The sequence below is a fragment of the Hyperolius riggenbachi genome, chromosome 4 (assembly GCF_040937935.1).
Source record: "Hyperolius riggenbachi isolate aHypRig1 chromosome 4, aHypRig1.pri, whole genome shotgun sequence".
Lineage (NCBI taxonomy): Eukaryota > Metazoa > Chordata > Amphibia > Anura > Hyperoliidae > Hyperolius > Hyperolius riggenbachi.
Window position 1 is genome coordinate 487,553,128 of NC_090649.1, and position 22,546 is coordinate 487,575,673.

At 43.8% G+C, this 22,546-nt stretch overlaps 1 protein-coding gene across 1 annotated transcript in view; it reads right to left on the reverse strand.

The window, feature by feature from the left end:
- The window catches only part of LOC137504869 (leucine-rich PPR motif-containing protein, mitochondrial-like), a 68,023-nt gene extending 45,643 nt beyond the window's left edge, over positions 1–22,380 (reverse strand). The window contains exons 1-3 of the mRNA XM_068233464.1: positions 22,347–22,380; positions 15,567–15,693; positions 7,123–7,211 (exon numbers count right to left, since the gene is read on the reverse strand). Of these exons, the coding sequence (XP_068089565.1) occupies positions 7,123–7,211; positions 15,567–15,693; positions 22,347–22,380 (250 nt within the window). The remainder of the gene's footprint in view (positions 1–7,122; positions 7,212–15,566; positions 15,694–22,346) is intronic.
- Between the last annotated feature and the right edge of the window lie 166 nt (positions 22,381–22,546).

A 22,546-nucleotide genomic window follows, 5' to 3' on the forward strand; every position in this document is an offset into this window, starting at 1 on the left:
TTGAAAATCTATGCACCTTGAAAATGGACCAATCCCGTGCGTCCAAATTGGATCAGCCTATTAATAAGAGGCATAGATTTTCATAATTACCATAACTCACACTAATCTCAGTCACTTGCCCCCAAACACAACCCCTACTGACTAATGTAGACTATGCAACACGTATAGCTAGTCAAAGCATTCAGTCCCCAGTATGCAAAAACAGCTGGCACATAAAACAGCTTTAAAGAGACTGACAATTTTTAGCTTTTTTTTCTACTATCCTACAACTTGCTATATCTATTCTAAAGTGCTCTGGCTTACTGCAGCCTTTTTTAGTTACTCCATTGCTGTAATAAATCAAATGTACTCTCCTTTGTCAGGCTTGTCGGCCCAAAGAGGAAGTGGCTGTAATTGCTTACAGACAGGAGGAGGTTACACTGATAGCCCTGCTCTGAGTCGCTTTGAGTCTTTCACACACTGAAAACTGAAAAGCAGAGCTCACACATTGCCTGCTCTCAGTAACTCAGTATCATCTACTGATAAAAGCTGATCATTGTGAGAAGCATAGCTCATAGACTACTGCAGAATGCAGACACTGACCTGCTATCAGTAATCACTACTAAAGATTGCAGCATTCTTTACAAGGTAAAACTTCTTCTAAACTATGAAATAAACTCTAAAGGCTGAATTTATTGTTCCATAATATAACCTTTCATGGAAACTGTAATGCAGTTTCCAGGAACATGCAATATTATGATGAACTTCCTGTTTGGCAGCCATATTTGTTTACAAAAACAGTTTATAAAAGTGCTTTTTTGAGCCAGGATCCTGGTGGGGAGCAGCGAAAATGTGACAGAGGGGGACAGGAGATGAAAACCTACAGGCTGGTCTGTTTATTTATATGAGGTTTTTAGGTTACAGATTCTCTTTAAAAAAGTAAAAAAAAAAAAAAAATTGCTGGCAGTCCAAGGGTTAAGGCTGGTTTCACAGTGGGACGTTACAGGCGCACGTTAGAGCAGCCTGTAACGCAGCCCACCGCACAGTAATGAAAAATCAATGGGCTGTTCACAGTGCAGTTACATTGTAACGCTGCACGTTCTGGGAAACTGCAGCATGCTGTGCGTTATACTGGGCTTTAGCTGCGGTAGACTGCTTGCACATGCTCAGTGACTAGACACATGGCTAATTAATATTCACTGCACTGTGGTGACGTAACCTGGACTCAAAGTGTTGTCCGGATCATGAATGATTCGTTCATTTGATTCGGATCTTTTTTTGGGGCTGTGGAGTCGGAGTCGAAGAAATTTTCGGTACCTGGAGTCGGAGTCGTAAATTTCATAAACTTAGGAGTCGGAGTCGTCTGATTTTTGTACAAAATCCACAGCCCTGTTAAGTATTAGACTAAGGAGTCGGAGCCATTTTGGGTACCCGGAGTCGTGGTTTCATAAACTGAAGAGTCTGAGTCGGAAGATTTTTGTACAGACTCCACAGCCCTGCTTTTTTGTGAGTCGAATCATCCGGATCACCACAATGAAAGATTCGGTTCACAGTGGATGTCTGTCTGGAAGAAACAGGAACATACAGAACGTACAGTGCAGGGAAAGTCCTGTCCTGCTAATCATTTCACCCAGTCTGCTTCCCTAGTAAAATGATTCAAATGATTTGGTTCAAAGATCCGGATCTTTTCAATCATCCGATTCGAATCATCCGAATCCTTGAAAAGATCCAGACTTCCCATCACTATCCTGGAGCGGCTGTTCTATCAGTATAGATAGAACTAAAACAGCGCACCAAGAGCAGCATAACGCGGCTCAATCTGACGTCCAACCTCAACACCACCATGCGTTGCGTTAGGGGCACGTTATGCGGCCTTAACGTCCCCTAAAACGCAACATCTTGGTGTGAAAGAGCCCTAAAAGTCCAGTTCCAAAGGTCATATTTCATAGTTAAAAATACAATCACTTGTTCAACTTTGTCTTTTACCCGCTGCACTGTGTCTATTGTGTAATCTGCAACCTGACCCCGGCATTGCAAGCATTCTATTCCAATAAATGTTTCTGCTGTAATAAATCTTTTCTCAGTCAGCTTGGCTCTATTTGGTACATTGCCGAGGAGAGGGAAGATTGCCATCTCCCCTCCCACATTCCCGCCCCTCTTGGGATTGGCTGAGGGCAGCATAGTGTGAAGCTGCTGAAAATATGATCTACTGTATATGCCGTGCACATGTGTTTACAAAGCAAGCTAGATATGACAGTGCAGTTTGTAGGAGAAAAAAAAATAGTAATGGAGGAAACGACATCAGGATTGGCTTCAGTCAGAAGCAGTAAAGATGGAAAATGCCTGAAATAGTTTTATCTTTATTTACCATATAAAATTCACTGAAATCAAACCATGGGCAGTATAATAAATACGTTAAGTAGTTTATCTACTTCTATATGTGTTTTTCTTCCTGGCATAGTATGGCTTTCCCTGCTGCTTTAAGAGTTGAGATTCAGATCCTTCTAAATGGTCATTTATGTCGAGCTGTCTTTAAGGTAAGCATTAGGAGAACGGGTGAAGTATGGGCTCACTGAAAATACTCCCCAGCTTGCCTGGAGTCCGTTATACTGTAATTGGCTCCAGCCATGATAACAGGATGTGATCCTGGTGACTGGCAGGTGGAAGTGGTGAGTACATCGTGTAAAAGACACAGCTCTAGAGAGAACATCAGCTCTAAGCCTTTACAAGGAGGTTCAGAAAACATCTGACAAGCCTTGAAGGAGGCCAGACTCTAGCGTGTCAACAGGAAACCGTCTCCACCGCCAAATCTACTCCCACCAGATGCCGCCTTCTGAACTCAGACAGCGCCCGTTCCGTACGCCTTAATGGGCAGTTCCCACACTGATGTGAGGATCGGTGTAATGGTAAAGCGCTATCACTTTCACAAATGAAGGAAAATGATACATTGTTACATAGTTATCACAGAAAAGAACCCGTCATCAGATAACAGATATTGAGGCATGGGATAGGACTATCACATATCCAAGGACAAAGGCTCATGTCATGTGTGATGTGGCTCTAGAGGGCGCTATACTGACAGCGACTCCACATGCCGGTAGTGTAAAAGCTGGGTGCTGTAGTACAGGCAGTGTGATGTGACTCCAGGTGGCGCTATACTGACAGCGACTCCACATGCTGGCAGTATAAAAGCTGTGTGCTGTAGTACAGGCAGTGTGATGTGGCTCCAGGTGGCGCTATACTGACAGCAACTACCCATGCCCCCAGTATAAAAGCTGTGTGCTGTAGTGCAGGCAGGGTGATGTGGCTCTAGAGTGCGCTATACTGACAGCGACTCCACATGCTGGTAGTGCAAAAGCTGTGTGCTGTAGTACAGGCAGGGTGATGTGGCTCTAGATGGCGCTATACTGCTATACTGACAGCGACTCCACATGCTGGTAGTGTAAAAGCTGTGTGCTGTAGTACAGGCAGTGTGATGTGGCTCCAGGTGGCGCTATACTGACAGTGACATCCCATGCTGGCAGTATAAAAGCTGTGTGCTGTAGTACAGGCAGGGTGATGTGGCTCTAGAGGGCGCTATACTGACAGCGACTCCACATGCTGGCAGTATAAAAGCTGTGTGCTGTAGTACAGGCAGGGTGATGTGGCTCTAGATGGCGCTATACTGACAGTGACATCCCATGCTGGCAGTATAAAAGCTGGGTGCTGTAGTACAGGCAGGGTGATGTGGCTCTAGAGGGCGCTATACTGACAGCGACTCCACATGCTGGCAGTATAAAAGCTGTGTGCTGTAGTACAGGCAGGGTGATGTGGCTCTAGATGGCGCTATACTGACAGTGACATCCCATGCTGGCAGTATAAAAGCTGTGTGCTGTAGTACAGGCAGTGTGATGTGGCTCTAGAAGGCGCTATACTGACAGCGACTCCACATGCTGGCAGTATAAAAGCTGTGTGCTGTAGTACAGGCAGGGTGATGTGGCTCTAGATGGCGCTATACTGACAGTGACATCCCATGCTGGCAGTATAAAAGCTGTGTGCTGTAGTACAGGCAGTGTGATGTGGCTCTAGAGGGCGCTATACTGACAGCGGCTCCACATGCTGGCAGTATAAAAGCTGGGTGCTGTAGTACAGGCAGGGTGATGTGGCTCTAGATGGCGCTATACTGACAGCGGCTCCACATGCTGGCAGTATAAAAGCTGTGTGCTGTAGTACAGGCAGGGTGATGTGGCTCTAGATGGCGCTATACTGACAGTGACATCCCATGCTGGCAGTATAAAAGCTGTGTGCTGTAGTACAGGCAGTGTGATGTGGCTCCAGGTGGCGCTATACTGACAGCGACTCCACATGCTGGCAGTGTAAAAGCTGTGTGCTGTAGTACAGGCAGGGTGATGTGGCTCCAGGTGGCGCTATACTGACAGCGGCTCCACATGCTGGCAGTGTAAAAGCTGTGTGCTGTAGTACAGGCAGTGTGATGTGGCTCCAGGTGGCGCTATACTGACAGCGACTCCACATGCTGGCAGTATAAAAGCTGGGTGCTGTAGTACAGGCAGGGTGATGTGGCTCTAGATGGCGCTATACTGACAGTGACATCCCATGCTGGCAGTATAAAAGCTGTGTGCTGTAGTACAGGCAGGGTGATGTGGCTCCAGGTGGCGCTATACTGACAGCGACTCCACATGCTGGCAGTATAAAAGCTGTGTGCTGTAGTACAGGCAGGGTGATGTGGCTCTAGATGGCGCTATACTGACAGCGACTACTAATTTCTGACACGTCCGATCTCCCGCCCGCTCGTTTCGCCGCTCGATTCTTCATTGAACACCATGGAAAAAAAGAAAAACGAGCAGAAGATAAGAGAAACGCCTGGGGAATCGATGAAGCTGCAAAATCTAGCAGTGTTTGTCCAGCATAAGGGTTAAAATTGAGGACCAGCGTACGCCGTGTGCGGTAGCACAGCAGACATTGGACGTTCTGCAGTGCTATGTATCATTTGTAGCTGCATGATCCCAAACTAGCGAGTTTAAAGCACACCTGAGAGAAATGTGGCGGCTGCCATATTTATTTCCTTTTAAACAACACCCGTTGCCTGGCAGCCCTGCTAATCATCTCTCTTTGTTGCTTTTAGCCATAGCCCCAGAACAAGCATGAAGCAGATCAGGTGTTTCTGACATCTTCAGATCTGACAAGATCAGCTGCATGCTTGTTACTGGTGTGATTCAGAAACTACTGCAGCCAAACAGAGCTGCAGGACTGCCAGGTAACTGGTATTTTTTAAAAAAAAGGATATTAATATGGCAGCCTCCATATTCCTCTCACTTGAAGCTGAATACTCACCTGACTATGCACGAAGACTGATACCAGCGACATCCCCGATCCATCCCCCTTGCCAGGGGGTACAAGTGATGTTACGCAACAACACACGATGGGCGCAAACAGACATTCATGTGATACGGTCCACCGCGACCGTCAGAGATGTGCGTCACCAAATGTCACTAATAATTGCGCACCTGTACCCACACCGCGAGATTGCATAAATATTTATGATAAAATAAAAAAATCGACGGTCATTGGAAAAATCGCAGATATCGTGTAGTGGGTACGGCCTTAAAGTGAACCTCCACACTAAAAATCTACTCAGCAGCACTCAAAAGGCTTGGTGTTTCTTTAACAGTTTCACAGCATCAGAACTTTGTTTTTATTACCAAAGCCTCATTTTTAGCTGATTTTTAGCTAAGCTCCACCCCATCAAAGAAAACTGCCCAGGCATTTTTCCCCTGATGCTGTGCAAAGCATGATGGGATTTCCTATGTTATTGTTCACGTTGTCTAGCAACTGGGAGGGTGATCAGCACACAGGACAGTTAGAACTGTGTCTCATGCTCCCTGTCACCTCCTTTCAACCAAAAAGATGGCTGCCCTCATGAAATCACAAACATTTGCCTGTTCTTTTAAAACAGTGTGGGTAAGAGATTATATTACCTATCTATTTTAATGAACATAACTAATGTAACTTAATGACAGTATGTTTGTTTAGGCTGACGTTCCCCTTAAAGTCTTACGTTCAAAACCCAAATAGGACGCCATCTATAGAAACATGACATGCTTTCTGAGTTAATGTGGGTGTTCTGTAGGGGCCACAACTAAAATAAATAAACACTGGTAGGCCATTTGCTCTACAGCCCTAATTATGGTATCATCGTTTCTTTAGGAACATTCAAGTGAGAGCTGCTCTAAGGGGCAATTAGTTACGTGAATTGCTCAATTTAATTTACAGAAAATGTCAGCCCTAGACAAATGCATAACAACATTGTAATATATAATTAAGTATATTAAACACAGCACACAAACAGGATTTTCAAACCAAATACTGTAAATTTACTAATTCTGTAAAAAAAAAAAAATCTATCTAATAAATAAAACCGTAGGTCCTGATAATATTAATTGAATAAAATGTGTATCATTTCCTAAGTTAGAAGAGCCCTGATAAACACGTAAACAGGCATAACGAAAAGACAACAAAGATTAACGCAGTGAAAAATAAGACTGGCCCACTATTAAAAAAAAAAATATATAAAAATTAGTTATTTCTTTAAAAAAAAAAAAATCAGAACTGTAATCATTTAGTGCACAAGCACATGCATTTAACACTCAATTTAACTTGCCTGAAATTTCACACAAGCACAAGAAAGAAAAAAAAACATGCAACAGAAAATAAAAAATCCTGCTAGAGTGGAGAGGTTTATAAGCATTACAGTATGTTAATTTGCAAAATCAAACTGACTTGTGCCTTGAATTTTAACACGGCTGAAAGCATGTTTTTTTTTTATCCTCCCTAAGAGTGGAACAGAAATTTTGCATGTCTGAAAAGGCAAAAAAAAAATAAAAAAATATTCATCTTAAGAAAAAAAAAAAATCTTGTGTTAAATGGGATGGAAACCGGACTAAGTGGCCAAATGACAAGTACATTCATATTCAAGATGTATTATAAATGCATGTACAGTAATTTACGTCTCTCCGCGACCACAAAAGGCTCTTGATAAGCAGGTAATTTGCTAAATGGACTCCTTTATCCGAGCATTCGAAGGGCGTGACAAGAAAAATCTACAGAGGCATTAATGTGACGTAAAGGTCAAGCATTATGACATACCTTTCAAACAGTCCCGCCTAACTTGCTCTGCCAGGAGGAGATTGCTGGAAATATTTTTCATGCTGAAGTCGCTGAAGTGGCTCTTGGCGCTAAAAGAGGCAGACAGTCAAAAAGGCATTACTGACATGCTTCTGATAGGATAATGATCGGTTGAGCGCCAAGGTGAAATTACAAAAACTACTGTTCATATGTTAAAAATATTGCTGGAAAATATCGACCTGGAGACAGCTTTTGTGCTAAACTGTCAATGGTTATAGAATAATTATTTTTCTTCCCCCCTCCCCTGCCACCCTCGCCGCTTTACGATCTGACAGATGACAAAAGTTGGAAGTGAGCGACAAAGACGAAACAAAGTAACCAGATTTTTCCATTTTTAAACAATCGGTTCGGATTCAGCAACGCTGACATATTAGATGACTAAAATAGGCGCATCTGTTATGCCTTTTCAGCGTATATCATGAGAGATACCTTCCTGACGCTCACTTACATCACCCTTCACTGTAATTATGAGAAGAAAACGGAGAAGAGGGTTTTTCTATATTTTTTTTTGATGGGTCGGTAACCACTGATTGGGGGGGGGGGGGGGGTTGACTGAATTGCAGGAATTAACATCGGTTTTGTGACGATTAATTTTCACGTATCAACGGAGGCTGTAAATGATTCTGGACTATTATGGAAGTCTGATCTCCTGTTAAATATTAACTTGTCCAGGGAAATAAAAGCTAAAACCGGTACGGAGTCAGGCTCGACCAGCATTTCTGAAGAAGGCGTGCAGTTTTTCGCATGCTCTTTTGAAAATTTGCATGTGTATGAAGACCAATGATTGTGAATTGGCTAGCTTCCATTTCATGCAAATTTCCACGTGAAGTTGTTTCCGTGAAGAAAAAAAAAAAAACCTGAACAAGCCCGATTTATATTTTCGCATGCCGTACCTATTTTTCATATAGAATGCGAAAAATCGCATTCAAATGCAAATTTGTGTGTCCGTATTCCTACCAGAAAAAGGAACTTGCATGCTGTTACTAGTTAGAACATGTAAATTAAAGCCACTGTAAAAATTTGCATAAAAATGCATGTAAAATATCAAGCATTTCTTTTTAATTTTCAGAGAAGTCGCAAATTATTTTCTTGGCATGAAAACGCAATGCTACAGTGGAAAAGTAGCCTCAAATTCATGTTTGTATGCAAATTTTCACATGCTCTGAAAACCCGCATGCAAAAACTCCCATATAAACGCTATGCTGAAAAAATGCCTGCGGAAGTGTGTACGTTTTCGGCCAAAAAGCTGAAGAGAAGGGATATTGTGCCCTGGCAGAAAGGGAAAACTTTTTTAACAGGATTTTTGTTAACTTATACTGAAAATGTATAGCAATTTTACAGTGGAAATAAATCTATTCATGGGTCCTTTCAAGAAACATCATGATGCGCAACAGCTGACCTCATGGGCACTTTGGGACGCCTGAGAACTGTCCAAAGTTAGTCTCATGAAAAGGTAAAGACACTGATGGTGCTGAGTGGTTTTCTTTTGGGGGTGGGGGGGTGGGGGAGGAGGAGGGAAGTTGGGCTAGGGTCGGTTGAGGTTGATTGGGTAGAAAATGTGCCCTTCTGACAGATTGTGTACACTACTCTGGCCCATGTTGGGAAGATAGAGTATGTAATGTCAATTTTACCTAGTCTGGTGAAGATCGGCAGAAAAACAGAAAAAAATTAAATTGCTGGACACATTTTTGCTAAGTTCCCGGCAAAAACGTCTTGGAAGTTAACTGAACCACTTTTTGCACGGAAACCCAGCAGAAATTGAATGCCACGGAGGTGAATAAAACTGACGAAAATAAGGCCTGGAACCCACTAGCAGCTCTTTTCTGAGCACTTTGTGATTTAAAAAGCTCTTGCTACTGTAATGCTATGGGTGTGATCCCAAATGAGTGATGTGATTTTATAAAAATCCCCCTCAGCAAGAGCTTTTCAAATCACTAGCGTTTAGCAAACAGTGCTAGTGGGTCCCAGGCCAAACTCTACTTATGATCTACACGGTGAGACAGTTGGAGCCATTTATTAAATTGTCATCAAGACGGCAAGGTCATAAGTGATCTCACAATCCTGGTCTGAATTTATTAAATAAAAAATGATCTACTATTCTACGGCGAACTTAGAAAAATTGCCTAGACCGTACCCAATCACACAGTTAACTAATTAGCAATTGTGCAATGGCATCCATTAACAAGAAATTTAAACTGCTTACTAAATAGCACCAAAGCCGATAATAAAGATTGTATATTCATAATCTGAAAATTAAGATTAAGGGTTGTATTAAAAATTAGTATGTTCCGCAAATTTTTATGAAATCCAGAAAATTTCATAAAAACATTCAAATGTGTATATCCACATTCTAAGATTAATAATACACAATCACAATAATAGGCTTTGGTGCTATTTAGGCCGCAGTTTTTTGTTTGTCCATTATTGGCCGATTAGGACATTGCTGGGTTGTTCCTACTGTGTACTATATTGAGGGCTGTGCATACTAACCCTATTAATATTCACAGATAAGGAGTTTTTTATTTCATTTCATAAAATCAAGCTTAGAAAATTCTAAAAAAGTAGAAGTTCAACTGATAATTCAGCAGCCTCTCCAAAACTCCCACTATGGTCTAGATTGATGCAAGATCTCACTATTATTTTTGCAAATTAGGGCATGTAATTATTGATATAGTATACAGAAACAGAAAAAAGAAACCTTCATTTCCAAATAAAATATTGTCGCTTTACATTGTAGTTATGACACAATTTAAATGTTGTAATAACTGGGACAAATGGGTAAATAAAATGTGTGGGTTTTACCTACCATAGCACATTATTTTTTTCATTTTTTTTTCTTACTCTCTTTAACATGCATATAAAATAATTTTTATCAAAAAGTACCGCCCACGAAAAAGCCTAATTTCTGGCAAAACAAACAATAGATCAGTAGCAAAACGGTTATTGGCAAATGAATGGGAGGAGCCTGATGTGTGAATATTGATCTGGTTTTTAAAAAGGAAATGTCACCTCTGGGTACACCCTACAGGATATACTGGTAAAATACATGCTGCAATGCGTAGGGAAAGAAAAGGGCATGCTTACCGCTTCCCTCATTCCCTGCCGTCGGCCCCTGCTCGTCTCCTACAGCTGCCGGTACCGGGACGACTATCCTGACCCTTCACCCCGACATACTGCATTGCGCATGTGCAGTATGTCCTATAGCCTTCCCTTCTGCCGTCGCATCATGACGGCAGAAGTAGGGACACTCCCCGCCTCCTCCTCTCCCAGCTCCACTATAAAGCTAGCGTGAGATGCTACCTGGAGTAGTGCTGGGAGCGGCAATTTGGAGAGAGTGGGGAGGGGGAGTAAGTTTGGACGGACGGACGGGGACGGGGGGGGGGGGGGGAGAGAGCATTTTTCGGAGCATTCGTACTTATATAAATGTGGCGATTTATGTCACTGCCTCTAAGTACAAAAGCTCCGAAAAATGCTCTCCCGCCCCCCCCTCCCGTCCAAACTTACTCCCCCTCCCCACTCTCTCCAAATTGCCGCTCCCAGCACTACTCCAGGTAGCATCTCACGCTAGCTTTATAGTGGAGCGCACATGCTGGGAGAGGAGGAGGCGGGGGAGTGTCCGTACTTCTGCCGTGATGAATCGACGGCAGAAGGGAAGACTATAGCGCAGTATGACCGGGTGAAGGGTCAGGAGAGTCGGCCCGGTACCGGCAGCTCTGGGAGACGAGCGGGGGCCGACGGCAGTGAACGAGGGAAGCGGTAAGTAGGTGTGTGTATTTCTTTCCCTACACATTGCAGCTTTTGGGCTGTGCTATCCTTTAAGGTGCGATGTGTTGAACAACCATGCTGGTCTGGAAGCGGTTAAAGTCAGAGAGTTCTAAAGGTGCGTACACACCTTTGACATATGTAGCCTGTCAGGGATCAGGGCCTGATTCCCTTGGGCTACGTCACTGGGCTGCACACACACGTCAGCTGTGTAGCTGAAGACGCACTGTGTTCCTAAGCGGGGGGAGAGGGCTTGCATGTGATGTCACACAGTGCGTGGGGCAGTGGCGCAAACAATGGGGTCAGCGTCACTGGGGTTGAGTAGACCTGGCCGGAAGATTGCTCCTGGGTTGGGGGGTCACCGACTGCTGTACACACGTCTGGTTACAGGCTGAAGCAGTTGTTATCCGCTGCCTTAGCCAACTTAAAGAGACTCTGTAACAAATTGTTTATCTTTATTTCTTCTATGCTATAAGTTCCTATGCCTTTTCTAATGTGGTCTGGCTTACTGCAGCTTTTCCTAATTGCACAGTAGCTGTGTTATCTCTGTTATATGATCTAATCTTCTCTCTATAGTCGGCACAGTCAGGCTGAGGCAGTCAGACTGGAATGTGCAGGGCTGCTTGTGATTAGCTAGAAGCTGTACACACCCCCTGCAGGCTCTGTGTGACTAACACACTCTGCTTAGCTGAGCCTATTAGAAGCTGGTTAGTTTGTTTGTAAACACTGCCTAAAACTGGCAATTACAAGCCAGGTTTGCAGCAGAGAATGGCAGAAACAGCACAGAGGGGACCAGGAGCACATAATGAATAGAATGGTATGCTTTTTATTGTAAGAATTTCAGAGTACAGATTCTCTTTAAGTCAGGCGTGTGTACGAGGATTAAGCCAAAATATGCATTTAGAAGCCATTCTCTGCCTGGAAAAAGTTTTTTTCACTGTAATTCCTTATAAGTGAGGGTTAGACTATAGTGATAGTCCGACTTGGTCCTGATTACAGAGAAACTGTCACTTGCATACCTGCATGGTTAACTCTTTTGGGCAGAAAAAGAAGAAAAAGAACAGAGCCGGGGTATTTGCAAGCTTGGCACTGTACATACTTATGTCTATCTCATACTATGCCCTCGGGTCCCCTTTAACCACTTCCTGTCCCTATGACGTGAATGTCTCTGCACTCTCCTCCCTACAAAATCTTAGATAACACTGTTTATCTCTGGAAGCAGAGTGGTATATGCGCTCCTCTCTGGAAACACAGCTGACAAAGCTCAATAGAACATACAAAGTTTAAACCTGGCTAGATGGATCGCTATATGATTGGATGAGTATTGGCACCCTATAATGCTGTAATTTGTGAAATATAGCGCTCTAACACCAGCCAGATATAGATCAAAAACAATAAATAAAGCAATATTGTTGATCTATATCTGGCTGGTGTTAGAGCGCTATATTTCACAAATTACTGTTTATCTCTGACCTGATAACTTCACTACAGAGTTGTAAAGTAAAGACAGCAAACTCCTCTCCTTCTGCCAGGGAATTAAATAGCAGAGTTAATTAGAAAACAAGTGTAAAATACACATTCCAGGAGCAGACATAAGCAGATTGTATACACTATACATTACTGAATTGTTACATCTAATAAATTATAAAAACAAATGAACTGTTTAAATAAACAGGAGGGATAGACAAAATGTGTGGGTTTAATGTACAATAGAACTGTTTACATTAAAGCTACAATGTATGAAAGTGGATAAATTGTGTACAGTTTCACTTTTGTACTTATTTTCCTTTTAAAATGCATAGAAAATTAGGTAATTACTAAAAACAAATATCAGCCACGAAAAGCCTAATTTGTCCTGAAAAAAAACAATACATAGATCATTTAGTTGCGATAATTATTGATAAAGTTATTGCCAAAGTAATCAGAGCTGAGCTGAACTGTGAAAATGACCAGCGTATGGAACTGGTTAAACACATTCCAGGGCTCGCCTTCACAACTCACTCCTAGAACAGTTGCGCAGTTTTCTAATAATCACACTTGCTAGCTAGCGTTCGCTTTTTTGTGGATTAAATCGGTCCATAGGCATTGATTTCTCCATACCAGCGCCTACGTCTCACCTGCTGCAGCACGCAGGAATCTCATGATTACCGTCCCCTGTATCGTAATGACAAAGGGGTTTATCTCTAGAAAGCCAAGACAAGCTTTCAAATTAAGAAAAAGCCGACCCGGCCTCGGCATCTGTTTTCCAGCATCTGCCAAATGCACCAACCACTAATGAAATCCCGGGCATAACTTTGCAAAGTTCCTTTCTAGATTAACAAAATGGGGAGGGGTTGGTGGCGGTGGGGGGGGACCTCTTGGAGAAGAGAAAGCAGTGAGAGTAAAGCAGGGGATAAAGAGGTCATGGTCATTTAGCATATCAACAATCAAGATAAATCGCACTGATCGTCTTGAGGCTAACCAATTGAGCAGTCTATTCTACCTACTCAAACTTGTGCGCTGAGCAGATTGGGAAAGTAAGCAGGGTCATCGCTAAATGATTCCCCCGGCAATCCTGCAAAATCCTTTGTGTAAGACACAATGTGGCCATCCTCTCTCAGTCACTTTCAGCCTCATTTGGGGTTAGAAATAGTCATTGGTCTCGGGATTTTCTTACAATCCTCTTAATCCCTGCCTAAGCGCTCGTTGCTCAGTTCCGCATCTTACCGAGTCCCATCTGTCGGAGACCTTAAATCAACATTTTACGCGGGAGGGATGTAAATTACATGAAGTCCGGGATTTACTTTCCACCCCAATCTTTCAATCTTCAGTGTGATTAAATAGATGTTAGCCACTATTACAGGCCTAATCTTTCATTCCAATACTGGCGTGTCTCTTAATTTCTCTTCTGCCGGGCTGGCTCTGAGCGGACGACACAAAACTCATTAGAGGGAACGGCAAATCCGGTGCTGCTTTCTCCATCGGCGTACGAGAGCAGAGATATTACAGAGCTCATGCAAGCTATCGGGAGATGAAAGTCGGGGGATGAATCTAGCTTGTTATATCTGTTCTGGGCAGACAGCGAACCAACAGGTAGTGAAAGACATCCGACAGTGGGGCCAGATAAAAGCAGTGGGGCTAAGTTGTGCTGTGATGGCATGCGTAGGAGTTTGGCATTGACAGCTCCATAAAGCCTAATTTACATGGACAGTTTTCTAGTGTTTAACCAGTTCACCACTGAGGGATTTTCCCCTTATGAACCAGAGCAAAATGCACCTGTCAGCGCTCCTTCCTTTTATTCGCCTGTAACTTTAACACTACTTACAACAACTAAATGATCTAGAGCTTTTTTCCCCCCACCAATTAGGCTTTCTTTCAGTGGTATGTTTTGCTAAGAATTAGTTTATGCTAAATGCATTTTAACAGGAATAAGAAAACAAATGGAAAAAATTTATTATCTCTCAGTTTTCGGCAATTATTTTAAAATATTACATGGTACTGTAAATTATACATGCTACTGTCTATTTTATTTGCCCATTTATCCCTGTTAATACGTTTAAAATATTTCCCTAGTACAATGTATGGCAACAATATTTTACTTGGAAATAAAGGTGTATTTTGTTTCCGTTTTGCATCCGTTACTAATTACAAGCACCTATTTGCAAACATAACAGTACTATACCCTCATGACAAACATATTAAAAAAAAAAAAGTTTAGCCCCCTACGCTAACTATATATATGTCATTTTTTTTAAATCTCTTATTTTTATATATGCCAATGTAATTTTGGTAACTATGGCAGAGTGGGGAAGTAAGGGGTTAATTTTAATGTTATATGTATATAAAGACGTAGGTGTAATTTTACTATTTGGCCACAAAATGCCGCCCCCCCCCCTCCCATTATTTTCCTGGGAGTACTGTTAGTACGCTAACAGGAAGTAACGTGCATATGTGTGTTCTGCCAAGCAATTGGAATTGTTCACAAGGAAATACATTTCGCAGCTCCCACATAACTCTCACCTTGGGTTCCCTTGAAAGTGAACCGAGCACCACTGTTAGCCCCCAGGGCATCTCCGTTGCACATTAAAAATACATACTAATGTTGCTCATTACTAAAAAAAAATGTTTTATTCTACCTCATCTTTTTACAATCAAGTCTTTTATTATTGACCTACCTTCCACTGGTCTGAAAGAGGTAAGAGCAGGCGGATAAGGATTGCAGTAATTAGCAGTAGCAGTAAGCAAACAAAAGGACAATGTACTTCAAAAGTTTTAGAGAAGTCACACTTGATTACATTCACAACTTCTCCAGGATAAATAAGGGCAGAGGGAAGGAAAGGGGGGAAATAGCAGCTACTACAGCTATGAGAAACCAGTAAACACTGCAGAAAAAGAAAGCTGCTTGGATCCCTTTAACCTCCTTAGCGGTAATCACGAGTCCAGCTCGGGGTGGAAAAAAAACAAACAATTCAGCAGCTTCACAGATTGTGATCGGTTTCATGCTGAAATCGATTCACAATCTGTTTTCAGTAAAGGCAGCCAGATTCGATCAGAGAGGGATCTATCTGTTGGTCGATCTGATGGCAAATCGCCCAGCGTATGGCCACCTTAATGCGGTAAGTGAAACATACGTCTAAGCACACACCCGACATCGGAACACTTACATGCTCTCCACTGTGACCGCATCCTCTTGAAGACCGGCTTTCAAAAGCCCCTCAACCAGTCTGCTGTAGGCAACTTTAGACAGCGCCACATTGGTGTTCTTGGTCTCCAGAACCAGGTTACAAGCCTCTAAAATGGGGGGAAAAAAGGTATTATGATAAATAACTGGCAGTTGAAAATTTTCAGACTCAGGATGGCTGTGCGTGAAAGGCCGAGTTTTCTGTCATATGTAGGTTGTGTGCGTTTTTGGTACGTTTGTGTTTTTTTTTTCTGCAGATGGCCTTTTCAAGCGTTTTGCGTGCGTTTTTATGCATTTGCGGTTTACACATACACATTTGGGTTTCCATGCGTTTTTATATTGCGTTTTATGCAGATCACTAAGACGATAACAGGAAGCAGAAATACATCAGAAAACAAAGAAAAAATGCATATAAAAACGCATGAAAAATGCATACAAAACGCAATCCATTGCAATACCATTGACTTTCATTATGTGCGTTTTTGAAAATCATGCAACAAAACCAGCGGTTTTAAAAAGGCATGTTTGAAAACACGTAAAACGAATATGCGGTTTTTTATATGCGACCCACTGACTTGCATCAGTGGCAAAAACACTGAGTTTTTCCGCTACGCTAGCGTTTCTGCTAAGTGTGTGCCTAGCCTAAAGGTTCCCATACAGACGATGTATGTGCAGATCTCTCCCTGATTGAATCTGAGCCGGGAGGAATGTGCTGCCTGCCCACACACCGCAGACAGATTCCCAAAACAATGTTTCCCACATGCCCGGTTTCTGTAAAATCTCACCTCTCTGCCAGCGCGATTCACAATTGGTTGATAAAGATTTATTGATAAAGTTATTGCCAAGGTAATCAGAGCTGAGCTGTGAAAACGACCAAGGTAGGAAAGTGGTTAACTCATATTTGAATGTCACAGTTTGATCCAATTAAAAGTACAGTAAAATTCCCATTATCCGGCACCAACGGGGATCGGCTGATGCTGGTAAGTGTAGTTTTTGTTTGCTTGAGAGTCCATGTTAAAAATAGGCCTCACTTAAAAAATTAGGACTATACCCCCACACTGTATACTTACCATAAACTCTTAATTTGTTTTTAATCCCTGTATTTCAACATTAACTACATAGCGACCGGGTCACACCGATTAGCGTGAACGCAGCGGCTCTCCCAGGACCGCGGTAACGCCAATCGGAGTTAAGGCCTGGGGGCGTGGTTTGCAGGTGTCACTCGGCTGTCCCCTAGGGAGGCTCAGGAGTGATTGGCTCTCATAGGCTGATGCCTATGACAGCCGATCGCTGTCATTGGCTGGTGGGGGGGGGAGGGAGAGAAGGGAGGGGGGGGTGAAAGCTCTGTTGGTGGGCAGAAAAAAGAAAGCTCTGTTGGTGTGCAGAAAAGGGGGAGGGATTAAATTGTGTGCCAATATGTATGGCTCTGCAGCGACCTATTAAAGGATACCACAACTGACATGTGGCATAATGAGATAGACATGGGTATGTACAGTGCCTAGCACACAAATAACTATGCTGTGTTCCTTTTTTTCTTTCTCTGCCTGAAAGAGGTAAATATCAGGTATGTAAGTGGCTGACTCAGTCCTGACCCTCACTGATAAGAATTTACCCCTTTTTTATCTCTTTCTTGCTCTCAGAAGTCATTTTCTTCTAGGAAAGTGTTTTATAGTTGGAATTTCTTATCAGTGAAGGTCACACTGTAGTCACTTCCTGTCTGAGTCAGGACTGAGTCAGCCACTTACATACCTGATATTTACCTCTTTCAGGCAGAGAAAGAAAAAAAGGAACACAGCATAGTTATTTGTGTGGTAGGCACTGTACATACCCATGTCTATCTCATTATGCCACATGTCAGTTGTGGTATCCTTTAAAGCTGTGCCCTGAATAGTAAAAAAAATAGCCTGGACACTAGGGGGGTGTAAGCCTATGGTCCTAAAGAGGTTAAAGAACATCAGACACCACAAAGGGGGAAAAAAAAAAAAAAGTAAAAAAGTTTAACAAAGTACATACTTTTGTTACGAACGGTACTGTTATCTTGTCAATAACCCCCGAAGCTACTTCCAGGTAGACTATACAGAGCGCTCCCAGTCATGGGGATGCGATCAAGGAAATACGTCACCGGTCATCCCCGGCGCACTGCTCACCGACCCTGGCCGATATGGAAGTAGCTTCGGGGGGCCTGGACAAGATAAAGGGGGACGGAGAAGAAAGAGGAGCGGTTGGCATGAGGACTGCTTGCTATACGTCTGCTTCCCGTTTTGAAAATGAACAAGACCTACAGTAGTGGCTGGAAAGTGTAATGGTTAAGGGCTCCGCCTCTGACACAGGAGACCTGGGTTCGAATCTCGGCTCTGCCTGTTCAGTAAGCCAGCACCTATTCAGTAGGAGACTTTAGGCAAGTTTCCCTAACATTGCTACTGCCTATAGAGCGCCACCTAGTGGCTGCAGCCCTGGCGCTTTGAGTCCGCCAGGAGAAAAGCGCGATATAAATGTTATTTGTCTTGTCTTCTTTTAACCTCTTTAGGACCGCGTCACGCCGATTGGCGTCAAGTCCTGGGGGCGTGTTTTGCTGGGGATCGCGCGCGCATCCCTGCTTCAATGACAGAGCTCTGCTCCATTAACCGCCTCCCAGCGCCGATCACCGCTAGGAGACTGTTAGACAGCTAAACCGCCATCTATTTACACTGTACAGCGATGCGATCTACGGCAGCGCTGCACTGGGGACAGCCGTGTCACTCGGCTGTCCCCTGGAGAGGCTTAGAAAGTGATCGGCTCTCATAGGCTGATGTCGGGGGATGGATTAGGTAAAGCTAAAATAAATCATTTTCATATAATAAAAAAAACAGACAAAATTAATTTAAAGAAAAACAACCACTGCCTGCAGCAGTGATCAGAGCCCACCAACAGAAAAAATCTGTTGGTGGGCAGAAAAGGGTGTGCGTGTGTGTGTGTGTGTGTGTGTGTGTGTGTGTGTGTGTGTGTGTGTGTGTGTGTGTGTGTGTGTGTGTGGGGGGGGGGGGGGGGGACGTATGCGTGGCTCTGCAGCAAGCCATTAAAGCTGCAAAGCCCTAATTTGAATTTTAAGATATCTGGCTACCCTTACACAAAAGTGTTGCCACACTGTAGTGAGCTAACCTGTCAAAGTAATTCCTAGTTATCCTAATTACAAGGATAATATCGTAATGATTTTCATCCTTAGGCCATAGGGTGGAAGAAAGATTGGGGGGCGGGTTGGGTATGGACGAGATCACTGGATTTTTTCATAGTTTTATCACACTTCAAAAACCAAGCAGCAGTCAGTGCAATAAAAGTATAAAGAAAACCCTATGCACAAAAAATAGAAATCATCTGCTTGTGCTAGGGAGCAAACCGCACAGAGTTCTGGGATGACATAGGCATAATCACAGTGGAACAGCTTTTGAAAAGCTTAACCATTAAAAGGAATCCAAGGTGAAAATAAACTTATGAGATAGTGAATCGTATGTGTTGTACAACTAAGAAATAGAATATTAGCAGCAACAGGAAGAGTTAACCACTTAAGTACCAGTGGTCTCTGCCCCCTTAACCTCCCTGGCGGTATGAGAAGTGCGGCTGCGCGGCCGCGGGAGGGTTTTTTTCACTCTTTTTTTTGGGCCTGTATCGCGGCGGGTAGCGGTGCATCGGCGGCGGCGATCAGACCAAACACGCAGCTAGCAAGTTGCTAGCTGTGTGTTTGAAAAAAAAAATGATGTAAATCGGCCCAGCAGGGCCTGAGCGGCACCCTCCGGCGGCTTACCCAGTGTCCAGCACGGGGCTACTGCTAAGGAGGTTAAGGACCAGAGACCACTAGTATAGAAACGGCGGAATTCCGTCAGATAATGACAAATCGGCGCACATAACTGCCGCAAGTCAGGAACCTGGGCTCCCCACTCTGCCGTCGCTATGACAACAGAGTTCCTGTGAGCCGGTCAGGAGCTGCTTTCATTGGCTCCTGGCAATGTCTTTCAATGTAAGCCAATGGGAGTTCCTTACATTGAAAGACAGGGCCAGGACACAATGAAATCGGCCCCTGACCCGCTCACAGGGCTCTGCCGTCATAGAGACAGGCAGAGCCAGTGAGCTGCGGCGGGGAGACGGCAGGGATTCAGCGGTGATATCGTCGGGAGCGATGAAACCGGCGGATGCCTACAGCGGCAGCTGATTGAAATCTACGCCCTGCCAGTCAGGTGACCACCAAAACAGGGCGTAGATTTCAATCACTGTGGTCCTTACGTAGTTAAAGGACAACTGAAGTGAGAGTGATCTGGAGGCTGCTATGTTTATTTCCAGTTACCGTTTAACACCTGGCTGTCCAGCTGACCCTCTGCCTCTAATACTTTTATCCATAGCCCCTGAACAAGCATGCAGCAGATCAGGTGTTTCTGACATTGTGGTCAGATCTGACAAGATTAGCTGCATGCTTGTTTCAGGTATAATTCAGACACTACTGCAGCTAAATAGACCAGCAGGGCTACCAGGCAACTAGTATTGTATAACAGGAAATAAACATGGCAGCCTCCATATTCTTCTCACTACAGTTGTCCTTAAAAAAAACGTCACTTATCTGTGCAAAAGAACTTCGCTGAAATCTCCGATTTAGTCGACTACACTGCTATTTTCAGAAGCACTTCTACATCAAAGAAAGACAGCTTCAGATAAGATTTGAGAGGATAGAGGAGGCACAAACACAGTTGTAGAAAGCCAGGCATAGTGGCAGAGGGAGGCTGCACATTGCGGACATTGCTGTGGACATCAGTGGGCAAGCCAACTGGGGCGGCGGCCTCTCCACCATGGAACTTCACTATGGAATCTTCCGGTCTGCCATTAGGAGGCGGTAAGGCACAGGACTGTGGGTCCGCATCTTAGTGCTGGCTTCACTAGTATTGCTATTCCTTTTTTTACATGTACCACTTAACTTCTTACCGACCGCTCCACACCAATTGGCGTGAACAGGGCGGCAGCCCCAGGACCGCTGGCGTAAACGGCTTCTTAGGGCCCGTTCTCACCTGAGCGGGAATCGCGCGATTCCTGCTCACGGCAAACCGGTAGCGGTTTAGCAAAAACCGCTACACAATGTAGCGAGTGGCAGTGTTCTCACTGCCGGGGTTGCGGTTAGCGATAACCGCAAACGCGCTGCATGCAGCGGTTTGCCGGCGACGAGCGTCCCGCGATTAGCGATCGTGATTAGCGTGCAACGCACGCTAATCGAGATCGCTCCAAAACCGCCGCAGTGTCCAGTGATTTTTCCGCGCTAATCGCGGGAAAATCACTCTCGCAAAACGCCGGCGTTCTGCGATTATAAGTGTGAACGGGCCCTGATGGGGCTTGTGGGAGATTGCGCGCATCTCCGCTTGGAAGGCGGAGCTCTGCCCTGCCTTCAGTATCCCAGCGGCGATCGCACTCGGAGACTGTCAGACGGCAAAACCGCTGTCTAATAACATTGTACAGCCCTGCAATCTGCAGCACTATACTGGGGACATTTCCATTACTTGTATTGTGAGATGCATTAGTTCTTAATGCACCTGTTCTACTGCAATGAGCACAGTTGTGCCTGTGTGAGACTTATCAGCCCTATGCAGTGAGAGTCTGTCAGGTGCATCTTGGTTAGATGCGCAACAATTTCATTGGATCTCGTTGCATAATACTGTCCTGGGGACAGCCGTGAAACACTGTTGTCCCCCTGGCAGGCGCAGAAGTGATTGGCTGTCATAGGCTGAAGCTGATTGGCTGGCGGGGGGGAGAATATAAAATAAAAAAATAGGTACATTTATTCAAAATTTAATATTTATAAAAAACCAAACAAACTGGGGAGCGATCAGACCCCCCCAGCAGAGAGCTCTGTTAGTGGGGAGAAAAGGAGGGGGAGGGGGATCACTTGTGTGCTGTGTTGTGCAGCCCTGCAGCTTGGCCTTAAAGCTGCAGAGGCCCAATTAGTAAAAATCGGCATGTCACTAGGGGGGGTTTAACAGTCCTCAAGTGGTTAAAGTGTACCCGAGGCGACATGTGAGATAAGGTACACGTGTATGTACAGTGCATAACATTAATAACCAGTCTGTTTTACTTGTTTTGCTGCCTGAAAGTTAATTTCTAGGCATGGAAATGACAGCTTCTGTCTTGTCAGGAATATAGTAAATAGCCCAAAAAAGTTTTCCTAGCAGAATACATCTTCTGAGGGCAGGGGGAGATAAAATACATGAACTATTGACCTTTTTCTAACTCTAGGACACTTAATAGGCTCGCACTGAGCAGAGGCAACAAAATATTCAATCTAGTTTATAACTGTTTAAAAATAAAACTATGAGATATCAAAAAGGTCATTTTTAGGAGGAGGAGGATAAATACAGTTGTTTATCTCAGTTTATTTTCACCTTGGATTCACTTTAAGGATAAGTGCGCAGTAAGTGTAAATTACAGAATCACAATGTACTTCCAAGTAGGCTTGTATAGATTGGCAGACAAGGAAAGATGAATATGTTTGTCGGGAGGCAAGTGTTTAAGCAGCAAACGGAGTTTTGCTTGTTTGATTGATTAACAGTTTAATTTCACATATTCACAATAACTGTCAGACTATGAAAAGATGCCTGGATGAAGAAAAAATGGTAGCCAAATATTTCCCCTATGAGAGCCTAACGAGAAAAACTGCAACTGTCAACAGAAAAACCTAGCCGGCTCTGACAGATCTCCATTTCTGTTTCGGCTCAGAATTCAACATCAACAACGCAAACCCATGGAGCCGATCTACCTTGTGTCATCATTCCAAGCCAGAGCAGGACCATCCTACCAGGAATCCTAGGCATGTGCCGGGGGCCCAGTGCGTGTCAAGGGGCCCAAAAGCGACGTTCTCTGTCGTCCCTCCACTTTAGCTTACCAGAAGGACCGTACCGCAAGGGGCCCCTGAATCTACTACCTAGCCTAGGGCCCTAGTACATCCTAATCAATTTT